General features: G+C 42.0%; 1 protein-coding gene across 7 annotated transcripts in view; it reads right to left on the bottom strand.

Moving 5' to 3' along the window:
• FAT3 (FAT atypical cadherin 3) overlaps window positions 1-25,793 on the bottom strand; it is a 419,023-nt gene that overhangs the window by 301,862 nt on the left and 91,368 nt on the right. For all 7 annotated transcript variants that reach the window (XM_056328389.1, XM_056328383.1, XM_056328385.1 and 4 more), the window contains exon 2: window positions 20,538-23,849. In XM_056328389.1, coding sequence (XP_056184364.1) covers window positions 20,538-23,832 — 3,295 coding nt within the window. In that variant the 5' untranslated portion in view covers window positions 23,833-23,849. The remainder of the gene's footprint in view (window positions 1-20,537; window positions 23,850-25,793) is intronic.

Here is a 25,793-nt window from a genome sequence, read left to right as displayed (position 1 = left end):
GTTCAAAGACTTACTACAGTTTCATAATTTGATTACCTTTTATCTCACAGTGAACACTTCCTTCCAGCTAAATCCAGAGAGCAACAGTGAGAGTTACATATGTATTTGCAAACTTTGAGTCATATGAAGGACATTAAAAGCTGAAATATACCATTTTTCAAGTTCACAAACTAGCGGTCAACCAGAAGTTACCAAAAAGCTACCAAACTATATCGCATTACTGGAATATAAGAAAGAGGTAGCTCAGACAGGGAGGAGAATGGTACCCTCAGAGGACCAAGGAGACCATCAGGAGAAACACTAAGAAACCATCCCCCCTCAAGGAACGAGACAGCCTCCAAAAAAAGAAAACCTTCAAAAATGTGAGATTTGATTAAAAAACTAAACACGACCCAACCTAAACAGTTATGAAAAGTGTTCCCAGTAAATTTATCCAGGAGAAAAACCTGTCACTCCCATGCAGCATGAAACAGATCGTTTTCGGGAGACAGAGAACTGCATTCCCTCATGGTGCAAATAATTTGGGAGACACCTTGATATTTGCTTAGGGAATGAGTAATTAGGTATGAAGGCGGGGGGTGGGGTGGGGGTGGGGGGTGGGAAGAGAGGGTCCTCTGAAGTGCTAAAAATATAATTATTTTTAAAAATGCATGAACTGCAGCTAGAACCATGGTCTCAGGGAGAGCCCAGGGACACGTCAGGATTCAGCTTCAGCTCTCTGAACTAGTGGCGCGTGAAAGGGCTTATTTGTCACCGTGCCAGACACTTGGACATCACTGAAGTAATGACGAGGCTGAGGAAAGGGGGGGCAGAGTGGCAAAAAGGAAATCCCTCTTAATCAGTCCAGCATGCTCTATGGGAAAGAGAGGCAGGTATCGGGGCACAAAGTCACCCCACGGCAGACGCTGAGAAGGCAGAAGGGGAAGGCCTCCCACAATGGGGAGGGCAGGAGCATTCTGCACGTTGACTGAGCATCCAAAAATATTTATAAGAAAAAGTACCGTGGGTTTCTACCCCCTGCCCAAACACTGTCACACCTCCCTGTACTAATAAAAATCTTTAAGGCTGAATATCCCTGCATTTGAGATACTATACAATGAGGGCCCACGGTTATTATGCAATGGGCCAGGAAGAGCATAAAATGACCTGCAAGGTCAAGGTAATTCTGATCACTGATTTCTATGATTTCATCAAGTATTCAAAAAAGTCACTGATTTAGAACTGAATTATTTCTATTAAAAAAAAAATATACCATTCAGCAGGCTTCTGTACACCTACGCATGCACTTATCCAATGTGCTAGTCATGTACCACTACCAAAACAGAACAAAAATATATTTTAACAAATCTTGCACAAAGTCAAAACATAATTCCTTTACAGACATGTTAGTCCACAAATCTGCTCTTTCACTCAGCTTAGGTTGCCAGAATCTCTTATGGACATCTATTACACGGATCTGCCAAAACCATAATTCACTTTTTGACATTAAGCAATAAATACACAATACTGACACACATTTGTCCTTTTCAAAATTCAGCTGAAATCTATTTCTTTAGATAAGAGCATGACCTGTCCAAGTCACCTTCCAAAATTCAGAAAATCTCTCTCCACTGAGGCATGCACTCCAATCTTCATGTCCTGGCTCCTACTTGAAAAGGGAGCTATGTACATCCAAGCATTTGACATTAAAATAAGAATTTATGACTGCTTTGTATGCCGTTGGCATGTGGAAGTGCCATTCATAAAGCAGACACTCATGGCAGGGGCTCACTCACTATACAGGCAGAACTGGAGGACACCAAGAGCTGTAATTAAAATTTACACAAGGAAAATACCACACAAGCTGCTCCTGAGCCCAGAAAAGTACTTCATTTTAACATATTTAAACTTGCACAGTTTCTGTGAGCCTGGAGGGTGGTGGGTTAAACTAATGGTGAGCTTTGCACTTTGTAAACAGTTACACTCAAATCGAGTCCTTAAATTTACTTGTAAGAAGGTAGAGTAACGTTGAGACAAAAATTCACATATAAGGAAACAGCTGGCTCTGTACTGCTTAAAAACATTAAGAATTGCCTTTTCAGGGCTAGTGTAGCTAGAAAGGGGTCTGTACCGTACAACACTTCCAAAGCCCCATGGATACCAGCCCTGCTGATTAGTGCTTCAATTTCGTACTCAAATGGAGGTCACTGCAGTAGGTGTTTTTCAAAGGAAATGATTAGGATGGGGAAGGATGTAGGGAGGATTTGCAAGAGATGAAAACAAATGACACTGGCCTTGTAATAAAAATTCTGAGTGCAGCAGGGAGGGGAAGATGTATCATCATTAGCTCATTTACCGGTTGTGAACTAGCGAGGGCTCATATCCATGAATCTTTCCACACTGCATGCACATTTTTAAGAAGTCAGTGAGCTCTAGCACGCACCCGTAAGATCAGACCCAATGATCATACGAGTAATATGCACCCAGAGAGAAAAATAACCGTTGAAGTTTTCTAGCTGGTGTACTTCTGAAGTCTGCGGCACTTCAAACGGAGCAAGAGCCATGGTGCACACCTGCGAAAAATGAGCCATGGTCTGTTGGGGAACTCTTCCAGTGGAAGAGGTAGAGCATGTGGCAGCTACTGCTGGGCAAAATTAGGACTAAGCTCAGTGAAGCGCTTAGCCCTAGAAAGTTCAAATACAGCTTCTGACCCAGAAACACATAAAATTACACATGTAGGAAAGCATAAGGACATTGGCATTCTTGTAGCTCTTGGCCTTGCTACCCATAGAGAAACAAGGTTGGATTTTCAAACCTACCCCAAAAAAAGATTCAGGAAATCTAACTTACAGTGACACTTGTGCTCCTTCATTACATGGGCTACTCTGAAGAACAGCAGCAGCACAATAAGGCTGAAGTTAATAGAAGAAAGAGGCGACTCTGGGTCCATGCAAGGCAAGACCCTTTCAGAGGGGGTTACCACTTCATCTGCCACCCCTGGAAAGAAAAGCTTGCAGTCATTAGAAGACAGAAAGAGATCATTGCAGGAGACAATGCAAAGGTCTGGCAGCAATTCAACACAAAGATTTATTCGTCTTGTTTTGTGAGTACAGTCAGAAGACATCACAGTGCTGACCCCTTGTCCACAAGGAGTAAAGACTTAAGGATCATGTAAAGGAAAGAGAAGAAACAAACAGCAGTTGTGAAAGGAGGAAGAGATGACATGTGAAAGAGAAATCGTCCTCAGGGAGGCCGTTGTCTTGTTAGGTGATGTAAATTAAAACACTGGCATTTACATCAAGGAAAAGCTGGCTGCTAACTTCTTCTTCCACGCTCAGTCACTTCTCTTCCTTAGGTAGGAATGAGATTGTGCTGGTGAAAAGCAGACAGACCCGGAGGGATGGGCCAGTCTTGTGACTGGTTCACTAGATCTGAACCCTGTCAACAGGTGTTTGGATTTACAGAGGAATTTAAAAGCCTAAACCATACGAACGGAGGCTCCTCAGTATTCAGTGGTTACAAGCTGACTGTGAGCACATCTTTCTTCTTGGTGGCATCTTCCCTCTTGCGTAGCTCCCCATCTACACAACCACAGATGGAGACTGAAACATTGCTTTCATAAAGGGCTGAGTTCATTAAAGCTAATCCCATTCCAAAACACTCAGACAGATACCTAAATCCCACTGGCTTCATTGGGTTAAACACATTTAGCTGAAGTGGGCCCCCATACTGGTGGCAAGGACAATACATCAACCCATGACTAGATAGGAGAGGGCACACCAGTGTATGTATTTGTTTCCTAGAGAAAGCTTTGGAAGGGAGTAAGAGACAGAATTAAAAAATGGGAGAAAGCTTTCTAGTTAATTGAAGATTAAGAAGCAGAAATAGAAAGTGCAGCACAGCTGAAGGTATGATAGGTTCACAGCAGAAGGCAGGAGATTACTTAACAGTCTTACACAATTAAATTAATTCTTTTTAATCTTTTTATACACATTGTAAACAAGATCTCTCTATCCCATGAAAATTACCTTTTAAAGGCTGGGTAAATACATTAACTAATCCTAAAATCCCAGAAATCCCAGTTTAATTTTTTCTTTTTTTGAGAAAACAAAAGTCAAGAAGGGAAGAGCTCTGTAAATGGTTTTGACCTTCAGAGAGCCTGGCACTCTCTTTATTCCAAAAATGAAACACCGCTTCAAGCAGCTAAGAGGGGAGGGGGGCGGAAATAAAGGTCATTTAAATGGAAATGGCTACACCTTATTTGCAGTAACCAAGAGGATGCACACTAAACATTCACAGTATTACACAAACCACCCAGAGCAGATAACTGGTACCAGCACCCAGCTGAAGATATAACTCTCACTTCTCTTTTTTGGAAAACAATTTTTAAAATGTCTTAAACCATCCAGCAAGACACAGCAGCAGAAGAAATTTTGATGATGGCTCTGAGTTTACTATAGACAATTACTTAATTGCTACTACCACTTCATGTGCCCATTGGCAAATATTGTTAATTCCTGTTGATATTAGCATGTACTTTATATATATGTCCCAGGTGTAATAGCAACACTCTGCACAGGCAGAGGTGCAGACCCAGTGGGTGCTTTTTTTTTTGACATTATGGATGGACCAAGGCCATCCTCAAGGTCCATCATTGCCACTGCCTGAGCCCTCAGGGCTGTGGATACTCAGCATGACCCAACCTCATGCTGCCAGCAAGGGACCCTGCACTTTCCCAACCACCATCACTACCACAACACAATTCTCTGAACTGTCTCATTTCATTTTCATGGACTTTTTTTTCAGAGCAGAATATCCCAATGAATCATACAAATACACTACACTATTTCTTACACTGGAATTTTGATTACAGCCTAAACAGTTCCCAATTCCACCCTAACATCAAGGTTGTAACCCATCACACTCAGCAATATGGATATTTCAATCAACAACAAAATAGAAAGAGTTTCTTCATAAGAACAGATATTGCTATTCAATAATAGCAGTAATATCTATTGCTTACTGCCCAGTTTCCATGCAAGAGAGAAACCATATCTAAATAAATAACTAGAGAAGGAAATAACGATGCCTTCCTTGGTGAAGAGCTCTGAAGGAAAATCACAGGAAGTTTACAGAATGCAGATACTGCTACTGCTGAGAAACATGGTCTGGAGGATTTTGAGTTGAAGCTTCAGAACAATAAAACTCAAATTCAGCAGCTGCTGCCATCATATAACAACTGGCAAGACAGTTCTTTTATATATATATATATTTCTTTTTCATCTGTGATACTGTACATTTCGCTGCCATGACAACTAAACATTTTCTGCCTATCTGTATGGTGACAGAATAGATATATGCGTCTGTTCATGAATCTTGTTTTTAAGAAGACAGATAATGTTTTCCCAACTTTTGTATGTTTTTAAAGCTCTCTTCAGAATGAAGCAGAATATTGCAGCTTCTTTAAATAGTGGTCCATAAATCACACCACACAGGCAGTATGTTTCCCAGGAGACACTCTTAACATCGCCCATCGCCACCACAAATGAAAAAGTCAAAACGGAGGCTGGTGACAAGGACCAAGGAACATTACCTTCAGAGCATGTTCCCTCCCCCGTGTTGCCTTTGCTGATCACCATTAGCAATATCACTACCTAGAGACCCACTTCCTTACTGGCTGATCAGAAACACAAAACCATTTTCAAAAAGAAAAAAAGGACAACAGGAATGATTATGGACAGAGAAAGGCATTTTATTGCTATGAAGTTTAATAATTCTTTAAAGTCTTTGTAATATCTTCCATCCCAAGGCTTCCACATCTTTAGAACACATAAATAAATAATAAAATTAACTTCAGTGTCATCAAGCAACTCAACCAAGGCTACAGTGTCATTAACATTTGTGTTCACCTAGTCCTTAGGCACTTCCACTGAATAAAAATTCCTTTTCTGCGCTAGCAAGCCCTCGCCTTACAGCCAGGCCAGGCTGTGACACTGGCACATGAGATTAATCCCAACCACAATAAGCAATAGATTCCTGGTATCTTTAGGAAGATTTTCAGCCCTGTGCTTTAGCTCCAGATTAGTGAAGAATTAAAAAAAAAAAAAAGAAGGAATGGTTCTGGTGTTACAGCGCTGCAGTGTGGAGACAATAGGGGGTTTGATGGGGAACAGATTGAAATTTAGGTTGTACTGGAAAGGAAGACACTTCTACACATTGATGTAAAAAACCCGCAACAAAATCAAACCAAAAAAATCCAACAAAAACATAGAAGGGCAAGCATCACATGAAAGAAAGGAGAGGCCTGCAGCTCTGCTTGCAGGGTAGAAGTCAATACAGTTATTGAAACAGAGTGGAAAACTGGGAGGAGTAACGAGACAGTGAAGCATCCTTCCCTAAAAGAACTACTACCATCTTTTACACCACATAACACAGCAAACATTTCAGTAAGGCAGTGAAGCCATGCCAGACATGTTCCTTCAGCATATTTTCAAGCCAAAATATCACATGTTGCAGGCGGCATTAATCTGCTTCCCCAGCTTCTGCGTGCTGCCTTGGACTGCCTGGTCCCAAGCCCAAAAATGGGAATTAGCTGCTCAGATTAATTCCTGTCACCTCTCTGGTGAGCCTCCTACAGGATTTACAACAAGGACACCATGGCAGGGCTCCTCACTGACATGGAAATAAATTACTCTAAGCAGACAGCTTAACCAGTAGCTGTTGAAACTATTTATTAAGGTAAATGAAGAGAGAAGCATCATGTGAACTCCTGGTGTCCCTTGCCCACAGCCTTCCCACCTTGCATGCATCAAACTATGGATGGATGCAGAAGCTGCATGTTTCTGGCATGCTTTGCTGTCTGCTGTCCCACAGCCAGGCATGCCATCAGCCCTGCAGGGCTGGAAGTCCTCCTGCTATCCAGGGGGCAATCTGGTCTGAAACTTCTGGTTCCAGTTAGTAGCAGAGCCCTATCTCACCCCTTACCCTTGATAAATTATTTACAGTATCATAGAATATATTACCTGGCTAGGGAACACCCAAGCAGCTTTTTCCCACAGCACCTGAGAGGCAGGAGTACAACTCCTCCAAAACCTCCTGAGTCCACCAAAATGGTCTCCCATTATTTTTACAAGGAATGTTCTACCAAAGGGAAAGTCCAACAGCCCTTTCCACCTCCTGCCATGACCTCCACAACTGGCAAGAATGACTAAAAGAATTCTGTAGTTGTGTTTTTAACCTCCCTAAAATGATGCACCACAGAACTACCTGCAGCATGAAGCTATGGCCAGACCAAACAGAAACATGGTGATTATCGCAGGCAGGGAGAAACTAAGGATTTGTCACACTTGATCCTGAAATTTATTTTGTATTTTATTTCCACACAACACTGCAGTAAGCGAGGTTTCAAAGCATCACTCACTCCTGGAAGGCTGAAAGGAACAATTAGGCAACCTGAGCACATGGCCATTGGGTATGTCTAGTGCAGTCAATGTAACATTTCTATAGTTGATTATTTGGAATAAATGTACTAGCTTAAATAGGTCACTGCAATGTTACAGTTCTCCTCAGAGATCAGACTGGGAAAGAAGTGATTCCTGAAGGGGCTTCTCCTTTAACACCCTCCAGCTCCAAACAAGTGACTGCATTACACACAACCAATGCGATGCATTTTAATATGTTTCCATCAAAATCACTCATAGCATTTTAAAGCCATTAATAATGTGAGAAACCGGCACAAAAACTCCTTTGACGATGTGATGATCATTAGACATTGTACAGACAGGTAAAGTGAGGCATGGAAAGGTTAGTCATACTGCCAGAGGGATTTTGTCTCTCTCTGCAGCATGTAGTAAGCAGCTTTATCCATCTGATAGTTGCTCTGACTTGTGATTTCAGCTCGACACTCAGGGACCCACACCATAAACACCACGTTACAAGTAAACATCCTGATCGACTAACACTGAAACCCCACGTTACCATACATCCTGCTCGCTCCATCACAGCTGCCTCTTCCACACCAAAGCCAGGACAAAGCAGTAGCTCTTGCCATGTTATTTCCAAGCCATTCCTCCATCCTGCTAAATCACTTCTGGTTTATGAGGACAACTGTCCATCAAGCAAACTTTCCAAAACAGGAAATTACAGATTGGCTGTATGGACAAGTTGTAAATGTCTATATATGGCCCAGTATGACTTTTAATGGCATGACTTATACCACTGCAGCTCTGTGAACGGATGCTCTCACACTCATAGGGTCACAAACGTCAAAAGGGCAACCCAAACTTTAGCTTTGCACCTGATCTCCCTTTCCTACCTCCACCAAAATGCCTAGTGTTTGGAGGGCCAATGAATCCAGTCAGGGAACTGATCCCCTCCCTCCTTTTTTCAAAGAAAAGAGGAGTTCTTCTCTCCTTGCTTTTTTGAACTGGGTCGCCAAGTGGCTACATGACAAACCAGAGCCACTGCAGGGAGGTGGTAGGAAACAGCAGTCAGGACCAGGAATGGGCTGCCTCTGTAGTGATCAGAAGAGGTATATGCCAGGTTTAAAGGGAGCTGGGAACTGCAACCTTGTGTTACTGTAAAGATGGGTTTCTTTACAAGTAATACAAGTTAATACAGCAAAAGCTGTTTGATATTTTTTTTCTGTACAGATCAGCCCTTCAGGAAGCCCGTTTGGTATCTCCTGGATCCAGATAACTAGGGAAAGGAGATCACAGCCCCTTGGTCAGAAGCTTCCATCCCCTCCAGGGACTTTCCAGGAGAGTCCAAACCCTCTTGTCAAAATGGACTGGATTACAATTGACAGTGTAAAGCAGCCCAGTTATCCTCCCTGTGACCACACACTTTTCTGACCACGTTCAATGTCTAGACAGAGCATCCAACTGGTATCAGAGGAGTTTTAATTTGTGGGTACAGAGAAAGAGAAACAGATTTTCTGAGAATTAGCTGGATTTTATCTTTGCCAGTGACAGATTAATTTTCATTATGAAAGATTAAGCAATTAAAGGAAATCCCCATGAAAGAGCTGAAACATATGCAGAAAGTTTTAAACACTGGTATGTTTACACAAAGACAACACAAAGCCTTCTGCGCTTCTAAGAATACAGGAGTACAGCACTTCACACTGCAGCAAGGGCTACAGCCAGAGACCTCCACCAGCAGAATGGGGTTTTCCCACTTCCAGCATCAACAAATTCAATCTTTATCGTTCAGATAATTCAGATATAATTTAGCTATTACCTTTCACCTTTAGAGGGATGCAGCAATGGGTTTTGACAATAAATTGATGTGGGGCCAAATTTTAGTGTCAGCAGTCCTAAATTCATTAGGTCACGTTTATTAAACAGATTTTGCCATTTACCCTGCAGGCAGCACAGCTACATGCCAGTCCTGTTCCTGCCTCATAAACAGTCCCCATCTCCTCTCCAAATGTCACCGTAGGCACAATCTTCCTTTTTGATTATTTTGCCTTTCTCCAGGACACCTTGCACCTCAGAAGCAGCTTGCTGCCCACACTGAACTACCTGTTCTTCAAAGGAAGGTATCTTGTTAAAGGTAGACCCACACCGCGATGCAAAGGAAACACACACTTGCAAAAAGCACCTCATGTCATTAGCAAAGGGCTGGTGTAACTGCTCGTCGTGGAGATGAAGACACATCATTAATTTGCTCTGCATGTAGGTACTAAAGGCACAGAACACATTTCCCCACCTCTGGTACTGTGGGAATAAAAAAATCACACATTAGAAGTTTGAGAGGCTTCCAATGGAAGCCATATCAGTAGCCCACGTGGGCCGAATCTGCTGTATTCAGTCAGGATTTCCTTAAAAAGGACGAGAGGAGTGTCTCTGAAGAATGGTGCTGGAAAAGGTTAAAGCAAGGGACGCTGCTCCATCCCTAGGAAGGACTCTGCAGCTGCTCAAAGCACCCAGTGCCACTCAGAAGCATTAGCCCCAAAGTCCCACTGAAGTTTCACTTCGATCCCCCTCCAGCTGCTGGCAGCCCCGAAAGCTGCTGCAGGCAGCCGAGGGACTCTGGCCATCCCCGGGCTGCTTCACAGCGCTGGTGCTCATGACTATCCAGTGCTCTTTCCCCCACAGCAAACTGAATATTATCATCCCAGAGGAAGCTGCATTAATCACTGATGACGTCTTGGACTGTGATCTGCCATCTAAGAGTTACTGCTTAATGATAATTAAAGCAAAGTAAAAAAAAAAACCAACTAATACAGCCAGCAGAAGTAGCATAGCACAAACCAGTTCATCCTCACAGACCATCTCAAGGAGAAACAATAAAATCCAGTCTTCTTAAAACCAGCTCCAAGACCCTTTATAGTGTAAGAAGGGTGGTCTCGCATGGGAAGACATACTGCGAGTTGGAAAAATCTGTCCCATTTGCCACTGTATGCTATGGCTAACACAGCTTCATCACAGAGATGCTGAACACATCAAGTTCCCACTGTTCTAAATGAATTCCTACACTGTCATTCCCCCGTCCCCGCCCCCCCCCCCCCCCAAAGAAAAAGAATCAAACTATTAACTTATCTACACCTCTCACACCCTTTCAGTAAAATGGGAAACTACATAAACGTTGTACATCAAAGAGCTTCCTTCATTAAAATGTGAAAAATAATTTGTGTACTTTAGATGAAAGGTGTTCTGGGGCTGTGAAGTATTCTGGCAAATTTAATTAAATCCCATAGTTATTCTCTCATAAAAATAAACCTTTTGGGGGAAAAAAAGTTATTAAAAATTTAACTGATTCACAGTTAGGGTTTGGGGTTTTTTTTTCCTTTTCGCAAAATCTTTACCTTATAAACTGAACCAATGGTGAGAAGCGAAACTATTATTAATGACCTATGCATAGAGTTACATTTCCAGAACATGAATTCTCAGTAAAACTTTCAAATGAGGAAGAAAAATCCCCAAACAATTATGCATATATTCATTATGTGTTGAAATGATCTAAAATCAGAAATTATTTTGCTATGCAAATTTTAGTAAAACTGAAAAAACAAAGGCTTCAGTTGTGAAAGATGGGCAGATCTAGCCAGCACACCGTGGAAGCAGAGATCTATTGAAACCACATATGATCCAATTAGTCTCAGGCCAATGTAAATACTTCTTCATAATTAGTCCTGACAATAAATTAAAGCAGGGAAGTTTAATTTCATTCCTTAGAGTCTCTAGGATGATTTTTATCAGTGCTAATGGCCACGAGCTCAGGTTTATAACAAAACCTGATAATCACTGGCAAAAAGCAGCCACCTAGCTGGAGCCAGCCCCACATCTCAGCATCTCCTTAGCCCTAGAGCTGCATACCTCTCCAGTCCATCCCCTCGGAGAACTGCCACTCATACATGTACAGTGAACACATTCTGCTCAACTCCAAGTTGAAAATATCGAAGTAACAGAAAAGCATTTCCTAAGAGAAGCAGCCTCAAGCTGCCTGCCCCTCAAGACAGAGGTTGTAGTAACCAGTCACCAGTGGGGGACAGCTGCAAAGCTGGGACGTAGCTGACTACAAAGATATTTTTTGGTTAGTATCCGCAGGACACAGTGCAGACATCACAGAACAAAAAATCAACATGTGCTTCTAAATGGAGGGGCAGGTAAACTCTACAGCACGTCCTGATGTCCCCAATCATTTAGATGGGGGATGTGCTGGAGGGTACCTCAGCTCTCTGCAGATCCATGCTCTTCATTTTCTTTCTCGTCCCGCCGATGCAGAGAGCACCAAGGAAACCAAGCACAGTCCTACATCTTTCCACATTTCCCACTGCAGCAACACTTGCCCAAGCAGAGGGCAGGTATCAGCAGCAGGACTCACCTGACCACCTCTCACCACCTGGGGTAGGACTCACCCCACCTTAGCTGAGCACCATGTTCACATCCAACCTATGTGCGACATTTAATCAGGGGAACTAAGCCATATGAGTTGAACACTTCCCTATGCTGCATGTCCAACTTTATCCCCATGTCACCTAGCTGCAATGCCAGGGAAGGTGGTCCAGACCCCAGTGAGAGACCAGGCTTCCCACCCCTTGTCCCTGCCCCGTGCTCTGCAAAACCTTGCAGGCACAGAGCCTACAGAGCTGTCCTCAGAATGTCTCCAGAAAAAGAGAAAGATGTGACAAACTGCTAACCACAGCTCCACAGATCTGCTGCTTTTGGGCTAGCCACAGACAAAATGATCAATGCCAGCAGACAACTTAACTTTGTGAAACACAAAAATGTATTAGTGCGAACACCTAACGCAAACCAACTGCCGTGAAAACTCCCTTCCTACACGCACTCCATTTGGCTTTCTCTTCACTTATTTTATTGGCAACATTTCAATGCTAATAAGACACCATAAGTGTATAAAATGTAATAAAGATGTTTACATTAAACAGCAGACTACAGCTTAAAAGAATCTGTTCCGTGAGCTATAGAAGCTCATCTTCAAACTTCTATTTTCAGGTAAACACGTACGTGTGAATAGAAAGACATGTGACTGTGGAAGGATTTTTAAATTTTATTTTTACCTTGCTGGCAAAGACCTAACAAGTTCCAAGGCCTGAACACTGAAATCAGCTGAACTGCCTTAAAATATGACATAATTTTTTAGCAATGAGAGCAATGAAAGATTGGAAGAGCTTTCCAAGCAAGTGCCTGATCTGCTATTACTTGTAGTCCTTGAACTGCAAACAGCTTTGTAAGAAGTACCCTTCAATCCAGCTTCTAAGGTAAATCCTGGAGGTTGCCTGTGTACTGAAGCAGGGGAAGAGAGACGTTACCACGTCTCTGCTCTAAACCAGTCCCACAAAATCCTGATTAACTCCGTCCAGTTCTACTGCTCCCTAAAAAGGCACACAACCTGATGCAAGGGTCAGACGGCAGGATGTGTCCGAAATTTTATTGGCCACTGGAGATTCCTCTCTCTTGGACTTGTTTCAGGAAAAGATTAGGCAGTACACCGAAGTGGCTCCACATGATCTTAAGACACTGTTGAAACATCCTCCTCTGTACGTCCCAGGAAAACAACTGCTCGTGTTGCCCTCCACATGCTCATGAGCTTACAGTTTTGCATTAACAACATCACTTCTCAATACCCCTGAGCCTCCATTGCTGCCTTGGAAGAGCTAAAATGGATTTTTCTCCAGCTTCCTTTGAACTACCATTAATTGTTCACATGGGAAGGCAGATCATGTTCTGAAATGATGCCAGGATAAAAAGCTGGTGCTCAGATGCTCAGCCTGAACATCAGACAGTAGTAGTCAATTTTCCTTTAGTATCATCTAACCGACTACCTTGTAGCTTGGTCCCATCGCTGGCGCTTCCAGCATAAGCTTTCTGCAGGAGCACCTGGGTATAATTTAATGGACGATGATGCACAGGGTAATGTAGGGGTCACTTCTGGGCTTACATGCTAAGGAGAGAATAATAGAACGCACAATAATACAAAATACTCTTGGAAAGAAATCTCAAGGGTGAAGAAGGTGACAGGAGGAAATAGAAACTGCACCTTTCTTCATTAATAAATAAATTACTCGGAGATAAGAGACAAAATGTCCTATCATCAGGAGCATCCTGAATAATCCAGGAGATTCTTTAAACATTTTCTGAAGAAGGGAAAGCACGCAAATTACATCTAGCTATAAAATTGTAGATAGTGAGGTCTTTTATGGTGTATAAAGCCAAGAGAGCTAAACAGCTTGAATGGAACGATTCTGCACAACTGGCCTCACTTAGAAAACTTTGAAAGTTTGTCAGAATGATAATAAGGGCCTTTTAAAGTAAATATTTTCATAAGCTGATACATTGTTTTAGGGTTCATGTTATTAAATAAAAAGTTAAACAAATTCATTCCAGTGAAACCAAGGCAAGCCTTGTTCCTTTATTAATTTACATCTGCAAATGACAGGGAAATCATAAACGTACAGACAGAGAATCTGTAAAAAAAATAAATAAACTGTTTTTCCAGCACGACTAATTTTAAAGAAAAAGAAAAATGTTAACAATTACATTCCTAAAATTGGAAACCATAAATGAAGGAAATCTTGCACTATTAAAAGGTGCCAGAGATAACTCCCAGAACAATGATAACGCAGCACTACAGACTCAGAAATAGCTGCTCCCAGGAATGCTTTATTCATGCCTGACACAGATACAGGATGACAGACCAGATTTGGTTCAGGACTGTGCTCTGTGATCTGACTGGCATGCTCCTTCCCAGGAAAGCCACTGCAGCCAGGCTGAGGACTGACAATCTCCAGTCCCAAATGGCTGCTGCGAGTTCCCCCCCACACACCCCCCTGCCATGAGCATGCCCCTTTCCTGAGCCACCTCCCAGCAACATCCACTGGCACTTCTCTCATTGCATGGCCTGAAGTTCCTTCGAAAACTGGTTCTAGAAGCCTGGGATAATTAAGTGGCTCTGAAATACTGGCTCTGGGCAATGAAATTTGCCTACACTCACCAAGAAAATGAAGAACATCTGTTACACCAATGCCTCAAAACTACAGTGAATTCAATTCTACCAGTGAGTCTGCCCAGATTTACCCACTAGTTCCTACATGCTTTCATAAAATTAAACAAGCCAGGGGGAAAAAAAATAATGTATCACAAACTATTTTCATTTCTACTTGATTTTGTTTCAAGAAAATGCTAGTAATGATCCCACATAAATATTTATCGGACCACTCAGATTGTAATAAATGAATGTATTCTTCAACTTGCATACACAATAACCAAAGAGTATTTTAGATGATGGTGACAAGATGCAAGGAGTTTGAAGCAATAAATTTATTCCTTTCTGTCAAACAGATATAACAGTGCAGGCAGGTCTGGTTTATTGTAAACTATATCATCTGATGTTTCTAGTTTCCATTATTAGACATTTGAAGCCATGATTAGGGTTTTCCAAAACTGACTGGCTTCTTTCTAGATTCTAACCACAGTTTGTCAGGAATTTCTATCATTTCGATACCTTATCAGTACCAAATATACCTTACATATTTCTATATATATATATATATATCTCAAATATATCTTATACTTTCGATACCTTATCTGTATCTGTTTCGGTACCTTAAAAGGTATCGAAAACAGAAGATCAGGCTGCTGTCCTTGGCACCATAAATAAATCGATGGAGTCTGTAATAATTTGAACTCCACCTCCATTTAATAGTATCTTCAAGATTTCAGCACTGTGAAAGACAGGCTTGGCTTATTAATTTGAATTTCAGGGCTGAAAGCTCCTAAAGATAACAAGTTAATAGGGTCATCTCCAGCTTGCGTTCTTATCAGAGGGCCTCTGTGGGGGTGGAAATTAGTGCCAGCTAATGCCTAAATTTAAAGTCCCTAGGAAAATCATGGGACTCAGACTCCTGAATAACCTCAGAAAATGAGGTTAGTAAGTTTTGAAAGTGTTGCTTAAGTCCATGCTTATGGGCTTTGCAAGAACATTAAAGATCCCCTAAGCATTTCATTAATACCACTATTTTATCTCCATGTTCAGTTTCAATGGGACTTAAGAAGATGCTTCAATCCTTTCCTAAGAAGCAGCAAAAGATTTATTGCTTCATTTTTCCCACCTATGCAGTAGAGTTAGTCATTCCTTGCATCCTGGGGCACTGCTACACCAACTCCAATCAAACCTACACAAGTCTCTGCAGCAGAAGATGCTGAGTGTGTCTAGCCTCCCTGCTCCCCTAGAACTCATTTTGTTCATCTGCTATTACTAATACATCCACGGGTAGTGTAGGGGTAAATATAGAAACTCTTTGAATGCCAGGCGGTTACATCAACTGTGCACAGAGTAGAAACACATGCCAGACTAAAAAGTGGAGCTTGAGTCAAAAATGCTGTTTAGCTGAACCACAAATCATTAGAAAAATGAGAAAGAAGACTTCAGCGTTTAGGCTAGGACTGATCTCATCTAACTCAACCTTTCAAGAAGTCAGGAAGTCTTGCTAGTTTCCAAGTCCATGCTGCAGCCAGAAAAGAGGTACTGCTAGATGGTATTGAGTCACCCAAGGCAGGTGGTATCATAAGCCCATATACATTTGCTGGACTTGTTACCAGCTCCTGAGGCAGCAAAAATACACCACTTTGCTGTGGTATCAGCACTATGAGGGTGTGCATACCACAGCTGAGAAAATCCAGGTTTTTAAGAAGACAGTAGAGGACCTCTGACAGAGATAATTTCCAGAATAGTAGTTAACACCTATCAGAGCTATCACAGTGATGAAAACTCAGAGCACAATGTCATCCCACAAAAATATTGAGCAGATCTCGGCTCATTTGGGGTTACAACAACCTGGAAATATAGAGGGGGGTTTATAAAATTCTTTTCTAAGGAACTGCAATTAGCAGACTGGAGAGGAGCATAGAGGAACACACCAAGCAGGAAGCAGTACTAGAGATGAAGAAATGGCTCAAGCTTCTCCATAGCCCCTGAGCTGCAAAAGGGGAAGGTTACCAGTCATTTCCACAAGTAAGATCAAAGCATCAGATCTTGATGATTTCCTATAAATAGAAAAGAGGTGGAAACCTGTGTCCAGCACTGTATTCTCACAAAATGAAAATTCATAAAATATTAGTTGCATAACTCTACGCCCCTGTACTCTTAAACCCCTTTTTTCTACTTTTTATTTCTAGAAGTGCATTTATGTGCGGGTTTTATATTGAGAGATAATTCCCTGAAATTAGGCTAAAAACATCAGTCTGGCAGAGCTGAGCCATCACAAATTACCTAGAATGTAAAGTTGACAACATATATTCTTGTTTACAGTTGTTTTACAGTTAACAGGGATGGGCTACCTCTGACCAAAGCAAGGTGTTTAGTGTAGACTCTGCCTTGTGAGCTAGTCATTCAAGGACCTCTGCATTTTTTTAGAACATGATTTATCCAGCTTTTTTAATGAATAAATTAATCATGTTTCTCAATTGCCCATTTCTCTCTGTTGACTATGAGGAAAGCTTGCAGTGACTAGTTCTGACTGTTAGATGACTTATTTCATTACATAGATTACATTTCTGGAGTCCAAAAAAATGCGAGGCACACACAAAAAAAAGTGGTTCTTAACAGGAGACAGAAGGAAAAAGAGAATTCATAAATGACAGGATCACATTACATGTCCCTCAGTGCAGGGATCTGAAATGGCAAGCTTGTTATACTAACAGTCAATAAATAGGCCAATGAAGATAGAGAATCAATGAATCTGAACCACACACCTTGGCTGGTGACAAACTCCATCTCCACTGAGGCAGGAATTGACAAACAAGAATTCTCTACTTAAAAAAACCCATTCCTTTAATTTTTTTTTTACCTCTAGAAAAGCCTTTAACCAGTGCTTTTACCTATGAATAGTGAGTTGTAAACCCATGAGAAATTCAGTCTGCTGGCTAAGGTACTAATAGGAAACGAGGAATGGGGTTGGAGAAGGTCAGGAACTGCTGCCTTCTGCTTCAGGAGAGTTTTTATTGATTTACAAATTTGTACTGGCTCTGATTCCTGGACGAGGAAGGTAAATCCACAAACAAATCTGGAAGTGATTCAAAAGGCTGTGGGACCAAATACATGTAAAATTTCACTTCATCAAATACTTCTATAGCTGGCAAAACACCCAATGTGCTTCTGGTTACTGCCACATATGAACTGGAGTATTTATCAGTGAATGCTGTAACACAGCAACAATCCTCAAAACCGATTCTCTACGACTCAAGGCAAAGAGCAGCACTGTGGGAAGGAAATCCCAGGTTCACCCCCATGGCCCATCTCTTACCAAACTGCAACACCACCAAGACTTCTATGTACACCCCACGCAGAGAGAGATCCATATTGGCCAATATGGAGGAGACTCCCAAGTTTACTGACCACGAACCACTTGCAGACCTGGATACAGAACAGCCTGTCGCGGGACCCACCAAAAGCCAGGTCAAGCTCAGTGGAGTTAGATGCACCCGTATACATCTATAGAGGAACAAGAACAAAGTCACCATGCTGAGCAGCATGGTGCGCTGTGGATCCACCCTGCAGGCCAGCTCCTCCTCAGGTACCTCTGCACTGTTTCCCCTCCTCAGTATCAACATGCCTTGGGGAGCACAGGCTCCTCTCACTCAGTACACAGGGTGACACCACTAAGATGGAACATTGCAGAAGAATAAAAATAACGCACTCAAGCTGAATCTTGCTGAAAGCACAGACTTGCTTGGAGTACAGCCTGCTCACATATCAGGATGAATTTGGCCTAGTTTATATCCTAATGATTATAATGGATACTTCAGTCTTCTTTTCATTAAGGCAGCAGCCAAAAATATTGATTTGTTGCAGTTCGTGCTCCTGCTTACCTTCACAAATTTCAGGAGAGACGGTGCATAAGCCAATAGAGTTGGTCAGTTTAAAAGTGACAAATTAACTGCACTGAAAGTAAATAAACAGCTATCTCTTTGTAAATTAATTCAATATGTGACTTGAGCCCTTTTCTACAGCTAGAAAGCTGATTCATCATTCAGCAGTGTTTAAGTTGCCACGAGTTCAATAGCAGAGTATTAATGTTGTGTCCTGTTTGACACAGCAGGTCAAATTCTGCACTCAGGTTACAACAACGAAACTTGGAGTAACTCCTGAACGCTCAAGCCCTGCTCTCCACATGGCCTTGGCTGCAGCTGTGCACCCAAGTGTTCTCAGAGCTGGTTTCGAGAAGGCTTAAGTTGTATGGAACAGCTGAGTAAAACAGATAGATGAAGAATCCGAAAGTCTTTTGATCTGTGTGGATTAGCAAGTGTCTTCTGGAATGGTTTAGTGAAACAGCACAGGTTGGTTCATTTTTGTGAAAATACTCATGAAAGAGAGAAAGGCAGGCAAATATTTGCAACTTTTAAAGACAGGGGGGTTGTGGGTCACCCCCACCCAAACTAGATTTCAATTCTGGAAAGAAACTAAGATTGTTTGACGTGGAATATTGAGTACAATTCCCACTCAAGTCAAAACACGATTTGTGCTTTACTGAACAGGGCCCTAACTATTGCACCTACTAGTCTAGGCACAGGGTAAAAACCCTGGTTAATTTCTTAATGAGCGACATGCTCTAACTTACTCTCCCTACCAATTCCTTTCAGTTCAATAAATGTTGAATCCTGAGATTTCCAGAACAATACTCCAGCATTTGGACCAATCCCCCATTGCTTTATAAAGAACCTGTTCATTTGAAGTTGATGCTACTCAATAAGCAGGTAGGCCAAAACTTTCAAATGCAGGAGCTTAAAATTAAAATTAATGTTCAACTGCTTAAAGAATGTTGCCCGGGTGCCTTCAGCTGCTACCAGCACTGTAGGACATGTCGGTTCTTAACGTTTCTGGAAATTAGCATAGGTGCCCTCTTGACTCCTGACACTCAAGTCTGATGTTTCTGGACACAAGGTTTTGACTGTATCATCTGTGCACAGCTGCAGCAGAGAGACTATAGCACAAATAGAATAAAAATATTTTTCACTGCTTATGCTCAGATGCAATTCACAGCATTTGTAATGTCGTCTGTTTTTCATAATGTTCAGTTTAGAAAGCTGACATTTGATTAAACAGTTTGAATTTGCCAAAACATACATTTTAATCTTATGTTTTAATACCATGTTCTCAATTAAAAGCTTTAGAAAAAGACACACAAAGTCTGCTTAAACCACAGCAAATCCACAGAATCCACAGACCTAACATATTTAATATGATTTCTGAAACTATTGACTAATATTTTCTAATTTTCTCAGTACTTCCAGTACCACAGCTGCACCATTACTTCCAACAGCTATCAGACATTTAAACAGCCAGTTTGTTAGGTGTTTTACTAGATAGTCTTTTATACTTGGTATTTTCCACATTTTCCAAAAGGGTGGTGTGGTAGTGAAGCTCAACGTTTTAAACATGTTCACTCTATTAATAATGTTTTCTAACATCGATGTTCGTGATACTACCGCCACAAAGGAAAGCTAGCACAGTTGCTTTACAGTTAAGCATCTTTCCCTGTATTTCTACCTTTACACAAGCATGCCAGCACTGATGAACACCATGCTACAAGAAAGCGTATTATACAGAACAGCATGTCATTCCAGACTGCTAACTCCCATGAAAAATGACTCCCAACAATAAGAACAAGACAACAAATAGGTTCTAGAATGAAATAATTCTTGTTTCGTGCTCCTTATTTCCTTTCATTGAGTTTAACACTGCATTCAAGGTCATGACTGTTGTGACTCTGTGGAGATGACCTGAGTAATTTACAACGATCAACAGATAATGCAGCAACTGGAAGCGAGTCAATCCGTAACCATCATTGCTTTCTAAATGGAGTCATCACATAGCTGCTGAAAGGGAATGTGTTTTATTTCATGACCACAGAGTGATGAATGTAACCAGGTAATTAAATCATGTCATTGCTGTGTCTGGAAAATCCTTATTTATAATTTTATCTTGCCTGTTAAGAACTGAACTTCTTGTTAAGGATAGAAAATAACTGTGCCTCAGCTTTGCTTTTGCAAAAACCTCTACGAAGGGGAAAGGAAATTAGAAACAAAACTCACCAGTTTCTTCATCTATGCTGAATCTCCCCAGGCCGCTGCCATCCCTGATGGAATACTGGATCTCTCCATCCCTTCCAGAGTCCTCGTCTCGAGCAACAACTTGCAAAACACTTGTACCAATGCGGGAGTTTTCCTTTACAGATCCAATGACGGCAAAGTCAGGAAAATAGGGGGTATAGAGATTTTCATTTACATCCACCACTTCAACTTCCACAAAAGAAACAGAAGAGAGAGAAACCGGGCGCCCCTTGTCCTTTGCACGCACAGTCAGGTTATAGAACTGTTGCTTCTCATAATCGAGCTCTTTGTTCAAGCGGATGGCACCACTTGCTTTGTCTATTTCAAACCGCCCATTGTAATCGTTCACCAGCGAGTAACGGACTTGGCCTCCCAAGCCGAGATCTGGATCATGAGTTTCCAACCAAGCTATAACAGTGCCAACTGGCAGGTCCTCAAGGACCTTCACGTTGTAGCTGGATGGTATAAAGGATGGAGAGCAATCATTGACATCATCCAAAAAAACCTTCAGAGGCACAACAGAAAACTGCTGATGGCCACTCTCTGCATTGTCCCTAGCCTCTATCTTGAGTGTGTAGTTTGCTTTTGATTCCCGATCTAGTTGATCAGCCACATACACCATTCCCGTGGAACTGTTGATAGCAAATTGCTGGGTGTCTGTCAGTACCGAGTAAGTCACTTCACCATTAGATCCTAGGTCTTTATCTCTGGCTTCTACCTGGATAATCTCTGTACCCAGACTTGTACTTTCTAAAATATTAACTGAGTAACTGTCCTGTAAAAATACAGGCTTGTTATCATTTGCATCCTCCACTGTAACAGTCAACAGTCTCCATGCAGATTTTTGTGGATTACCTAAATCATAAATTGTAATATTAAGGAGATAGAGCTCTGTTTTCTCACGGTCCAAGGGCATAAGAACATTAAGTACCCCTGTCTCCATGTCAATGTTGAAACAGCTATCTACATTACCATCAGAAATTGTATAAAGTACTCTTCCATTAAAGCCTGAGTCTGCATCATATGCTTTTATCCTCAGGATGGTGGCACCAACTGGCAGATCCTCTGAAACCTTTACATCAGTAGGGAAGGATTTGTCAAAATGAGGTGCCTGCCTGTTCACTGAATAAAAATCAAGAAAACCATCTTCCAAATTCAGCTTCACATTTGCTTTTGCCTTTTTGAGTAATTTTTCTGCTAACTTCTGAGCGACTCTAGTTTCTCTACAGCTAAAGGTCTTTGAAGACACTTTCCCATGAACTACCGAAATATTAACAAACATAGCATCAGCAAAGTTCTCTCCATCAGTTGCTGTTATCTTAAGGCCGAAATTGCTGTTCTTTATGCCAGAATTAATTAGAGATTTTTTAAGTTGCAAGACACCAGAGTCAGGGTTTAAATAAAAAATTCCAAGTTCATTTCCGGAGATTATTTTGTATTTCACAAGCTCTAACTCATCTATGTCTATTGCAGAAACAGCAGTGATGTGACCACCAACGGGGAAATCAGAAGAAATCACTCCCTGACATGCCACTTTTTCAAAGAGGGGTTTGTTATCATTGACATTGCCTATGTATATGGTGACGTTCACCTCACTTTCATGGCGGTAGGGAGAACCCCAGTCAGAAGCTCTCACAATGAACCTGTAGCTTTCTGGTGACGACTCGAAATCCAGTTCTTCAGATGTGCTGATGACACCTGTAAACTGGTTTATTGTAAATGGTAGTGAGTTCAGACTGGCAATGCTGTACGTTATGTATCCATTTTCTCCCCTGTCTTTATCAACTGCTGAAACTGTCAAAACACTAGACCCCACAGGAACACTTTCATTGACAAACGAGCTGTAGGAATGCTGCTGGAACTCTGGAGTGTGATCGTTGGCATCTTCTAACCTGACAGTAACCTGTGCTTTTAAATCACCACCTTTGTTCGTATATACTTGTAATTCATAGAGGTCCTTCTCAATGATTTTCAAAGGACGAGCAGTAGTAATAAGGCCTGTGTTGGGATTGATCTTAAAATACTCAGCTTCTTCACTTGGAGATATTCTATATTCCACACCCTGTGGCTCAGGCATCAGCTTAACTACTGCAACCACCACACCTGGAGGTGAAAATTCACTGATCAAAAAATCATATGCTTCCTTTTCAAACTTCACAGGGATACTTTCTTTCTTGGGACTAGCAATGTGGACCAATTTGACCGCAGAAAATTTCTGAGGAGATCCTCTGTCCTTCGCTTGGAGGGTCAGGTTATAACCATATGGGAAACTGTCCCAGTCAATAGGCTTTCTTTCTTTGATTTTGTACTCATTCATCCATTTACCTTCTTTAGTCAGAAAGAACTGTTCCAGAGGATCTCCAGCCACAATAGAAACAGATTCTATTTCTCCATTGGCTCCTTCATCTAGGTCATCAATGTTAACAACTGCATAGGTAGGCTCCTTGTCTGATGGGAAGGGAATATGGGTTACTACATTTATCGTTGGGGCATGTTCATTTATACGTTCAATGTGAACATAAAGCTTCGCAGTGCTGCTTACGCCATTGTTTCCATAAAGCTTCATCCCACGGTCCACAGCCAAAATCTCAAGATCGTATCTGTTTTTCTCATCATAGTTTAACCGGCCACTTAACGAGATAACGCCACTTGTAGGATGAACTGAGAAGAGATCAACTTTGTTTTTGAAGTAATAATAAAATTCACCATTGGACCCAATATCCGCATCTGTTGCAGTCACCTGTGCAATGCTAGTCCTTAAAGGAGTGCTTTCCGCTATTGTGACAGAGTATGTGGTTGGTGAAAATAAAGGTCTTAAGTCATTCATATCCAAAACCTGGATGTTCACTTTTGTCCACGCTTCCAAGTCCTCTCCTCTAACAGACCCTTTCACCATTAATAAATAGTTGTCCTGGATTTCTCTGTTCAATATAGCAGAATTCCCACCTTTAGTCCTTATTCTTAGGAAGCAAAAGTCAGCAATGATGACTTCCTCTGCTTTAAAAAAGCCTTCATCATCACCAGACACTATCCTGTACTTGATATCCCATGAAAGGTCAGCCAACGTGATGCCCATCCTCATTTGACTGTTGACATAGGTCCTGGCTGCAGAATTCTCGTACACCGTAGCATTGTAAGTGGAATGTGTAAAGTGAAAGCCAAGAGGGGCAGTCCCATGAACTACCGGGCAAATGGAGGCCAGGAGCTTGACAATCAGAATGGCAAGGCATGATGGAGGTGGCCGTGAGCCTGACCAGCGGCCCATATTCATCTCCATCACATCATTCTTTCACCCTGTAACAGAGAGAGAAAACAGGAAATAGTTGATCAAGAGATAAAAACTGTACTGTGAAGTACATGTCAAAGTTGCTTATTAAGTTTTTAATTAAAAATAAATGTAACAACTAGTCACTACATATTTAACAAAACAGAAAGACAGAACACTATACACACACACGCATGCACCAGTTATGGATTACATTTTTACATGTGTGTGTAATATGTATGCATGTGCACAGAGTCATAGAATTATAGAATCATAGGATCATTAAGGTTGGAAAAGACCTTTAAGATCACTGAGTCCAACCATCCACCCAGAACTGCCAAGGCCACCACTAAACCATGTGGCTAAGCACCACGTCCGTGTGTTTCTTAAACACCTCCAGGGATGGTGATTCCACCACCTCCCTGGGCAGCCTGTTCCAATACTTGACCACCTTTTCAGTGAAGACATTTTTCCTAATCTCCAAACTAAACCTCCCCTGGTGCAACTTGAGGCTGTTTCCTCTTGTCCTGTTGCTAGTTATCTGGGAGAAGAGGCAGACCCCCATCTGCCTACAGCCCCCTTCCAGGTAGTTGCAGAGAACAATAAGGTCACTCCAGAGTCTTCTTTTCCCCAGGCTGAACAACTGCAATTCCCACTTGTGCTCCAGCCCCTTCCCCAGCTCCGTTGCTCATCTCTGGACACGCTCCAGCACCTCAGTGTCCCTCTTGCAGTGAGGGGCCCAAGACTGAACACAGGATTCGAGGTGCGGCCTCACCAGTGCCCAGTACAGGGGGACAATCTCTTCACTAGTCCTGCTGGCTGCAGTATTTCAGATACAAGCCAGGATGCTGCTGGCCTTCTTGTGTCTTGGACAGGTGTACTTATTTGCTGGGTAAAAAGCCGGCTGGATGGCTGAGCCCAATGAGTGGTGGTGAATGGAGCCAGCTGGTGGCTGGTCACAAGCACTGTTCCCAGGGCTCAGGATTGGGGCCACTCTTGTTTAATACGTTCATGAACAATCTGGACGAGGGGCTGGAGCGCACCCCCAGTGGGTTTGCAGAGGACACCGAGCTGGGGGCAGTGTGACCTGCTGGGGGGCAGGGGGCTCTGCAGGGGGTCTGGGCAGGCCGGCCGAGGGGCCGAGGCCAGTTGTATGAGGCCCAACAGGGCTGAGTGCCGGGCCCTGCCCGTGGGTCACACCAGCCCCCCACAGCGCTGCGGGCTGGGGGCAGGGGGCTGGGAACTGCCCGGCGGGGAAGGGCCTGGGGGGGCTGGTCGGCAGCCGGCTGGGCATGAGCCCCCAGTGTGCCCAGGTGCATATACATAACTACATATAGGTAAGTATATACACTTTTTAAACTTAAAATCCCCTATGAGACCCTACCACCACATTTATACACACATGCACACAGTCCAGAATAATAATCACAGTAAAAAAAATAATTAAAATCAGACACACACATTTGAAAAAGTTTATATAAGAGGATGAACCACATAAAGAAATCATGTTTTTTATTTACCAGCAGCTCCAACTAAGCCTAAACTTGTTTGTCTTTAGAGTATATTGGAAAACTCCTTTTCAGTCCCAATATTTGGAAAGGAGACAGTATTTCCATTATAAATGTAGCACTGTGATAGTCAAATGTTAGCAGTTTTTTTACGGACAGTTCAGAAAGATCCCATGGTTGACGAAATCTGAGCCACCAAGAACAAGTTATACATAAAAGTCACTACCTAGCCGTTATTTTAAGTACAGGTACCTTTAGAAAAATCAAAATTAATGAAGAATTATATCTAATTAAATGCAATTGTGTACACATATACATACACACTCCCAGATACTGAGAACAGGCAATATACAATGAAAAAAATAAAACTGCTTGATAAAGCTCCCAGATAAAGATTCAGGTTATGAAACAACACAGCTGAGAGAGCCCTTAGGACTTAACTCTACCCTTGCATATGTACCACAA

This window comes from Falco biarmicus, chromosome 2 (genome assembly GCF_023638135.1).
Source record: "Falco biarmicus isolate bFalBia1 chromosome 2, bFalBia1.pri, whole genome shotgun sequence".
NCBI lineage: Eukaryota > Metazoa > Chordata > Aves > Falconiformes > Falconidae > Falco > Falco biarmicus.
Note: the sequence above shows the minus strand (reverse complement) of the source record. Positions and strands in the feature narration are given on the sequence as shown.